The sequence below is a fragment of the Panicum virgatum genome, chromosome 3N (genome assembly GCF_016808335.1).
Source record: "Panicum virgatum strain AP13 chromosome 3N, P.virgatum_v5, whole genome shotgun sequence".
Taxonomy (NCBI): domain Eukaryota; kingdom Viridiplantae; phylum Streptophyta; class Magnoliopsida; order Poales; family Poaceae; genus Panicum; species Panicum virgatum.
The window spans coordinates 16766602-16774958 of record NC_053147.1 but is presented as its reverse complement, the minus strand read 5'-3'; the positions used below and the strand labels follow the sequence as shown (position 1 = coordinate 16774958).

General features: G+C 43.9%; 2 protein-coding genes across 8 annotated transcripts in view; both read left to right on the top strand.

Moving 5' to 3' along the window:
- LOC120664692 overlaps positions 1-2832 on the top strand; it is a 32233-nt gene extending 29401 nt beyond the window's left edge. Inside the window, exons 7-11 of one of the 5 annotated variants that reach the window (XR_005670981.1) lie at positions 189-284; positions 1718-1785; positions 1908-1964; positions 2454-2499; positions 2606-2832. Coding sequence is in view for 1 of the 5 variants with exons in the window: in XM_039943991.1 (XP_039799925.1) it covers positions 189-284; positions 1718-1785; positions 2454-2499; positions 2606-2689 (294 nt within the window). In the remaining 4 variants the exon portion in view is untranslated. Of the gene's footprint in view, positions 1-188; positions 285-1717; positions 1786-1894; positions 1971-2453; positions 2500-2605 lie in introns of those variants that run through there. The other 4 variants (XR_005670980.1, XR_005670983.1, XR_005670984.1 and 1 more) reach the window with 4 other exon arrangements.
- A 53-nt stretch (positions 2833-2885) lies between these two features.
- Positions 2886-7497, top strand: LOC120664690. Of its 3 annotated transcripts, none has more exons than XM_039943988.1 (15): positions 2886-3345; positions 3444-3521; positions 3636-3685; positions 3804-3857; positions 3981-4033; positions 4520-4592; positions 4674-4735; positions 4922-4990; positions 5507-5615; positions 5974-6044; positions 6175-6275; positions 6524-6619; positions 6762-6829; positions 7029-7074; positions 7161-7497. In XM_039943988.1, the coding sequence occupies exons 1-15, from the start codon at positions 3160-3162 to the stop codon at positions 7239-7241; spliced, it is 1197 nt and encodes a 398-aa protein (XP_039799922.1). In that variant the 5' UTR covers positions 2886-3159; the 3' UTR covers positions 7242-7497. The 3 variants fall into 3 exon arrangements, with proteins under 3 accessions (XP_039799922.1, XP_039799923.1, XP_039799924.1); XM_039943989.1 differs by having other exon boundaries at positions 2984-3345; positions 5507-5570; XM_039943990.1 differs by lacking the exons at positions 2886-3345; positions 3444-3521 and having other exon boundaries at positions 3636-3713.
- The last annotated feature ends 860 nt before the right edge of the window (positions 7498-8357 follow it).

Below are 8357 nucleotides of genomic sequence, written 5' to 3'. Positions count from 1 at the left end.
TGGTCTGAGAGAGACTATGCTAAGATGTAAATTACACGAGGCTGTCACTACATTAATAAGAATCCATCAAAATGGCATGCTGATCATTGATCATTTTTAGTTAAAAGATTGCATGGACCATGTATACATTTATTTCTCAAGGGGAGCTAGGTGTTCTATGCTTATTTGTTTTTGACTGGATAATTTAGGTTACATTTAAGGATGATGAATTGGCCTACATGACTGGGGAAACTGCTGAAATACTATCAAGAGGTCACCTACGTGCAACCCCACACTGTGTGAAGGTAAAATCTAGATAATATTCATCTTCGTAATGGCATGTATAAGGGGCGTTAGGTTACCTTCGTGAGCGCTTGGGTCTGGCCTGAGGGGTGCAAAAACATCTATTGAGTTTGGCTTGGGAAACACAAAGTTTAGATGTATGTGGATCAGTGGATGGTTCATGGTTGCCTTGCGCAAGTGCATGTGGATGATGCCTTCATGTCTCTCGCAGAGATCCATTGTCCAGTGTGTCTATCCTATTATATGCAGACAACCAATCACATCTTATAGCAGCTGCGGTGTGCGTGGTAAGGAGCAGGGTTAAATAAACCGACCGGTCCGGTCAAACCGGCGCGGTCCGGTAGCAGTTTACCGGACCGGTTTGACCGGAAACCGGTGGAAACCGGTCAAATTCAAAATCAAAATCAAAATCGCATGTTCAATCAGTTCCGACCGGCTTACCGGTCGGTTTGACTGGTAACCAACAAATTCAAATTTTTTTTTTGTTTAAATTCAAATGCCCGCAAAGTATACTAAATAAATGTTTGTATAACATATTTTAGCCTAAATGAACCCTCCAACCCTCTTTTGTACTACTTTTACATTGTATTTGTATACTTTTATATGCACGCTTTTTTTTGTTTAACTTCAAATCCCCACAAACTATACTAAATGAACGAATTTTTGACAAAATTTGACACCATTAGATTCGTCGCACCTTGAAATATTTTTAAGAATTTTTTAGAAATTTTTTATTTTTTGAATTCAAATTTGAATTTTGAATTTGGGCCGGTTTGGTACCGGTCCAAACCGGAACCGGGCCGGACCGGTTTGACCGGTAACCGGTCAAACCGGACTGGTTCCCACCGGTTTGGTGAACCCTGGTAAGGAGGTGCAAGGAGAGAGAAAGAAGTGGGGGGGGGAGGTGGGCTATACATTAGAGCAAATGCGGTAGCCCCCAGAATTTCTAAGCACATAGAGGCAAAACAAGCACCAGGCTAAGGGAAAAAGCCTGAGAGCCCACTGTTACCACTGATCAAATGGAAGTAACAAGCTAGCTTCTCGACTGGGTCCCATCTTAGCATAGCATCATGGATCTAACAGTAAGGTGACTCTTAATTAGATCAGTCCATGTCCATAGATGCTTGCATCGTTTAGGAGGGCAACCCATAATATAGCCTACTTCTGTAGTGTACTTTCTCTTATCATAAAACTTGTAGATACAATTCGATCAAACGTGTAAATTTTATTAATTGGTAGATATTTAGTTTTGAAGCATAAATTTCATATACATAAATTTGTCATAAAAAGTAGTCTCATATATGCATATTAGTTTATATAAATATATAGCAAAATAATAATCAAAGTCATACCTCGAAAACGTCCACTTATTTACACTGAATAGTTATCTTATTTATGGATGCAAGCAAGTGTTCATGTCTGCTAATGTTTCTAGGCGCCCAGCTGCGAAGATGCTTCGCTTGTTGACCGCTCGACTTTCGCGCTGTTTGTGCAGCCAAATTGGTAAGTATAGGTTTGTCTTTCCATAATGACATCTGTTGCTCACTTGTGATGTTGCTCTTTTCTGTACCAAAGATTTTTGCTATCTTTTTCTAACGTCATCATACGGCAGTTCCTGCTATTAGGGCTTCTTCACCTGATCACCTCAACTGTGATGAGCCATGCATATGAGGCGCAACTAAGTAATGGCAAGTTTATTTAAAAAAAACTAAGTAATGGCAAGTCCAATAAATTAAGAGGGATCAATAAATCTTGGTTTTTAGTGTTCTTGCCCCTGATTTGAGGTGTAATTGTGGCTTTACCCTCATTTTTTTAACTTTTTCATATTTTCCTTTATTTTTTCACAAGTCATTACTATTTTGCCCTTGGTTTATGCATATTTGTTCCTGTTTTGATGGTTAACTAGGGGTAAAATCGCATTGACTTATGAATAACGAAGGGTAAAATCAAAAGTTAAAAAAATAAGGATAAAAATCATAATTACACTTCAAAATAGGGGTGTGTCAAGCAATTATCGCGATATCTATTGTCGGCTTTCAATTCTATTCCCGATTCATCACTCTTCCAGGTCTTTACTATTAGTCAAACCGTTTCAGTCGAGCGCACCCGATATTCCAAGGTCTGGCATGCGTACCCAAAGTTAGTTAATGGTTTCTTGAAACACTTGGCAGGGATGAGAAGATCAAGTTTCCAAGTGAATTCCCCTATCACCAAGAGGTACTATTGTCAAAACAAAGCCTAATTAGCATAGTAACATTCAGTACTCGCAGTGAGTAAGTTTCCTCCTGGTGTGACTGGTTTTCTGTTTTGTCTTTTGACTTAGCTGTCGATTCCGCCGAACGAAACACTTGCGTACGGGGAGTACTCGGAGAGGATACTGAACAAGCACTACGAGGCAAGAACGTGAGGCAGAGCAGCTTCCACACACAGACACACTGTAATAGCTAAGTGGATCACTGAATCACAACAATGTACTATACCAACAGAACAGAAAAAACCCGCGACGTCTGATGTATTTGGGAGTGGAAGGCCAGCGAGTCCTTGCATAAACCGATTCTCTCTTCTCTTCTTTTTTAGACGAGCAGGCAAGAGAGCGATGGAATAGAAGTCTGAGCATCTGACCCCGACTCGCCCGCCGCAGCGGGGCGGCGCTACGAGCCCACAGGCGCAAGCGAGAGCCGCGCCGCGCCGCGCCGCGCCACCGGGGGTCCGTCCGGGGCGGCGGCGTGCCCGTGACGGCTCAACCTCTCCCCCATCCATCCATCTCCGGACTCCGGCACCGTGCCGCCAAAAGCAAGTCGCCCCAAACGAATCCAACGTGCCAAAAACAAGAGGGCGACGTGAAGGAGTGTGCTCGAGCGTCGTGGTGGCGTGGAGATGGGCAGCGCCGTGAGGACACAACCCACTTGGGCTTCTCCAGCCGCGCCAGGCAGGAGATCCCGGGGCCAAGGCCGAGCCTCCTTCGCCGCCGCCTCCACCGCCGCGGCGCGCCCGGTCCGGTGCCGCGCGATGGAGCGGCCGCCGACCGTCCGCACGGTCACCATCCACTTCGCCGACCTCAAGGTAAGCCACGCGTGCGCGGCGTAGTCGTCTCGGGCGCGTGGGTTCTCATCTGACGGCGTGTTGTTTCGCGGCTCGGATGGGGGCGGCGGCGGGCGCAGGAGGGGGACAATGACCTGGGGGACAAGATCGAGGAAGGCCTTGGGCCCCACGGGCTCGGCATCATCTCCATTGCCGGTGTGAGTAGGACCAGCTGCAACTCAATGCATTTCTTACGGAGAAAAATCGAAGTGCTCGATGGAGTTCATTCGTCAACTGCATTTACCGGGGTCTCTCTTGCTTTGTGCGCGCAGGTGCCTGGTTTTCCCGAGCTAAGGAAGAGTCTGCTGCGCTTGGCACCAAGGCATGTCGTTATTTTGCCTCTCGTTTCAGTTACGTGGCCATTTGAGGAATGCATTCCACAAGGCGACCGGATTTAGTTATTTCTGTGCTGAAATACTTGCCCCCTGCTTGTTTGCCAGAATTGCAAGCCTTCCTGAAGATGTGAAGAAACAGCTTGAAGACCCAGATAGCAGGTGGTGCTTTTAGTCAAGAATTTCATTATGAATTGCTCCACCGAAAAGCTCCTAATTAGAATTGATATGCTTGTGCGTAACAACCACTAGCTTATATGAATCATGTGCATATGCCATTTGCAGGTATAATTTTGGATGGAGTCATGGGAAGGAGAAACTTGAGTCTGGGAAGCCTGGTAAACACTTGTCCATTCTGTTACTTCTGCCACATCATGCATCCTCGAATGGTTCTTGTAAAGGGGGGTGGGGTGGGGTTGGGGGGGGGGGGTTGGGGCAAAGAGAGAAAAGGAAGCTTAATTTTTTGGACTATCTGTTGACCTCTGCGTAATGGGGTTCTTGAGCGGGTCGATAATGTAAAGAGGGGTAGAGGTAGACCTAAACTGACGTGGGATGAGTCGGTTAAGAGAGACCTTAAGGATTGGAATATCTCTAAAGAGATAGCTTTGGATAGGAGCGCTTGGAGACTAGCTTTCAATGTGCCTGAACCTTGAACTTATTTCTTTCGGGTTTCATCTCTAGCCTACCCCAACTTGCTTGGGGAAAAAGGCTATGTTGTTGTTGTTGTTGTTGTATCTGTTGACCTCTGCTCTGATCCCTTAGTTTTATACTCAAGAGTCATGACCTGAACCTTGTTCCTAATATGGCTTCATTACTTCATGCAGACACGTTCAAAGGTTCCTTTTATGCAAACCCCATTTTCGATGTCCCTACTACTGATGATGTACTTGTAAGTAGGTAAAATGTTTATACCCCAAAATGATCATCTTAATTACTGTGATCGAACATCTTAAACCTCTGATGATTTTTAACCTGCAGGTATCCATCATATTGCTGCCCAAATATATGGCCAAATGATCATCTTCCTGAACTTGAAATAGGTATGACTGAATGTGTTAGATAAGCTCTCAATGCGACTTCTATCAGTTTATTAAATTTGTGAACCCTAATGCTAATTATCAGATATCTCAGTTTCAAATATGCGGAAATAGTTTGAACTTTTTTCATTCATGTCTTCATACTTAAGCGTCTAGCCCTGTTGATGGTACTCCTTCTCCTTTTTGTAGCATTTAAAGCTCTTGGGAAGCTGATGCTGGAAGTTGGTTTGATGCTGGCTCATCATTGTGATCGCTATGGTATGTGTTGCAGTATCCCACAATGATATCTCTTGAAAACATAGTTATCCATGAATTTTATTACTTCCAAGTGGAAGTAATTGATCTTGTAGGTATCTAATGAGATGACTAACCATCACATTTTATGTATGTGCAAAAATCACATTGATGCTAACTGTCATCATAGAGTCTATACTACCTTTGATCCACAATTTCTTGTGGATATGATATGCACGGATTTGTGTTAGGGATTTGTTGCCAAAGGTTTCAACTGTGTTAACATTGATGCTAACAATATTAGGTTTCCAAACATACTACATATTTACGTTAGGGATTTGTTGCCAAAGGTTTCAACTGTGTTAACATGGCAATGACATTTATTTCTGATTGGAGAGGGCGTGAACTATGGATCGCACATATGGTGTTCATAAGTCTCTTCAAGGAATATACTCCTTCATGCAGAATATTCTATCTCTAATTCCATTGTGATATTCTGTTTGTCAATTAGTCAAAGGGATCAACCTGTCTGATTTTCAGTAATGCGGCAAGGATTCGGAGCATCTGACGGTGAAAGTCTTGAGAAAACAATTGCACACTCAAGGTGTCACAAGGGTCGTCTGTTGTATTATTTTCCACGACAATTCTGGTACATTTTATAAGCATATATAAAGCCCTTAATAAACAAGCATAAATGAAGAATTAAATTTATGTAGGTGCTAAAACATCCGTCAGTTGTGCTGGTGTTTGCAAAAATAGGTTCACTGTAATTGCTTAATTAAACAACCAAGGCGTATTTTGGAATGTTGCATTAGAAAATTCTACCATCATGCATATGCGGACATTTTTAGATGTGATGTCTGTGTGGATAAATATTGAGCCATTTTCTTTCCCTTCTTGTGGCGTCAAAATTTCTTCTTTTGACAAATATAACATGAAAGTTATATTTCAGATGCAAGATTTTCAGTCTTAGCTTCAAGAATTGATATACTTGTCTCTTATGTCAGCAAACAGACAGGAGAAGGTGGGTCTGTTTCATCATGGTGTGGATGGCATACTGACCATGGATCATTAACAGGTGACACATTTTACTACTGTTGAAATACTTGGATCGTTTTATGGATAACTTGTAAAATTAAATGTGAATTATCGCCACATAGGTGTATCTATATATATGATAATACTCAATAGTCTGATTGTAAATGCAGGGCTCACAAGTGGCTTGTTTACGAAAAATTCTGTGGAGATACCCTGTCCTGATAATGCTGCTGGACTATACATCCGGACTCGTGATAATCGAGTCGTTAAGGTAGTTTTCCTGCAAGATGTAGAGTTATAATCAATTACTGGTGATAAACAATGTAGTTCCAGTAGTGGTGAGAGGTCATTGCTGTTTTAGGCATCAATTCTGCTACACTGGAATCATGTACACCCTTGAAACCATCATTGTTCACTGTCAGTTAAACGATTGTATGTAATGATTTAAATCATACTTACATTCTATCCAGAGGGAGCTATGTGCTTTGTGCTTGTCTTGCTTATGTTTGGATGCTGTAGGTTGTGTTCGACGAGGATCAGCTAGCATACCAAATTGGGGAAACTACTGAAATACTATCAAGAGGTTATCTATGTGCAACTCCACACTGCGTGCAGGTATTATCTCGAGGACAATATCCATGTTAATAATTGAACATCTATTTTACACATATTATTGGAGTGTACTTGTTTATGCAGTATAAAAGGCAACTGAATTCCCACAGTTGTAAGTTATTATGTTTGCTCCTGTTGTCTCTAGGCACCCAGCAGTGAAGATTCTTCTAATGTTGATCGGTCTACTTTTGCACTGTTCATGCAACCGGATTGGTATGTGCAACCATCATATCGTAGTCTCGTCAACGTGTTAGCTCATTTGTCTTGGTGTTCCCTGACCAAAGAATCTTACAGCCCAGTTCTTACTGTTATTTTCGGCTGGGATTTCGCCTGCTGGCTTGTCATTGTTGTTCTACAAATCCTACTTCCTCTTGAGATTCATGTTAATCAATCGTTTCCAAATATTTGGCAGGGATGAGAAGCTTAAGTTTCCAAGCAAAATCCCCTATCACCAGGAGGTTTGTCTAGACTCTTAACCAGAATTTTACTGGAGTTCTCAATTCCCATCTGCAAATGCTTTAGTTTGTGCTTTAACTTCTATCAGTTGATTCCACCAAATGGAACACTTACATTCGGGGAGTACTCAGAAAGGCTAGTGAACAAGTATTACCAGGCAACGCCGTGAAGCATTACCTCAAGAAAATGCTCCAGCATGATTCATGCCGTTAAAGTGTGTTCTTGTGTATTCCTTTTAGCTTTGGTCCAAACTCTATACAGGCATAACCGATGGCGTGAATACTAGAACTAACTGCAGAAGCAGACTCGACTGACTCGCAGCTCACAATAATGTAACCAGTCAAACTCGCTAGTGAGATCTGATGTAACTAATGGTGAAATTGCATGTATCTTGAACAAAATGCGATCGATTGGATGCTTGTCTAGATTGGTCGTGCACAAATGTCGTTTGCTTGGAGTTGCCAGTTGTCACAGATTTCTGCACTCATAAGGAAACTAGGTCAGCAGCGCGCTGCGCCGCGCTCACCTGGATATCACGACAGTGGGCTGAAGTTTTCTATTTTGTTTGGATCGGAGTATGTTTGTGGGCTGTCAGGTGCTTGCGGGTTGGGCTCTTGCTATGCTTGTGTACTGGGAAATAAGGAGCAAAATGGTAGATGGATTGATGGTTACGTATGTGTATAGAGTAGAAGAGAAGTATACTGGAGGGCGTGGAATGGGCTGGCTGTTGCATATATCGCCAAGTCCTCCTTGATAGAGGCGGGCCCACTATGTATCATTGGTATTCAGCATGTATATGAAGGAAAAAATAAAAAAAACAGCATAATAGCTTAACAGGCTGAAAAATCAGTCCAACTTCTCCCATCAACCGGCCCACATTGCCCCCTCCCCCGCGGCCCAGGACAGCCCACGACACGCCCCCACCCCTGCTATGCCCGACCCCCACCCCACCCTACCCCAGCCCATCGCCCCCTACCTCCCTCACACTGCCTCCAAACTCGAGCTCCCAATTCCCAAATCCCAAACCCTAGGCGAGCACTGCGGGCGGCAGCGGCGCTCAGCTCAACTCGGGGTGAGCGTCGGCCTAGAGCGGTGGTCTCCAGCTTGAGGCCATCCGCGAGACGAACACCCAGGAACGCCGAGTCCTTCACCGACCCCTGCACACCGCACCAGCATTGCAACCGCGGTCAGCACCGCCGCACCAGAATTGCAACCGCAGTCAGCACCACCGGACGCAACAACAATTCACTCACCGCGGCCGCGGCCGGGGTGCTCGCCGGCTGGG

Bases quoted from the DNA above. Each gene is read 5' to 3' on its own strand.
- LOC120664690 (XM_039943988.1), top strand. From the start codon at position 3,160: ATGGGCAGCGCCGTGAGGACACAACCCACTTGGGCTTCTCCAGCCGCG. The intron at 6,620-6,761 runs GTATTATCTCGA...TGTTGTCTCTAG, and splicing joins CAACTCCACACTGCGTGCAG to GCACCCAGCAGTGAAGATTC. The intron at 6,830-7,028 runs GTATGTGCAACC...AATATTTGGCAG, and splicing joins CTGTTCATGCAACCGGATTG to GGATGAGAAGCTTAAGTTTC.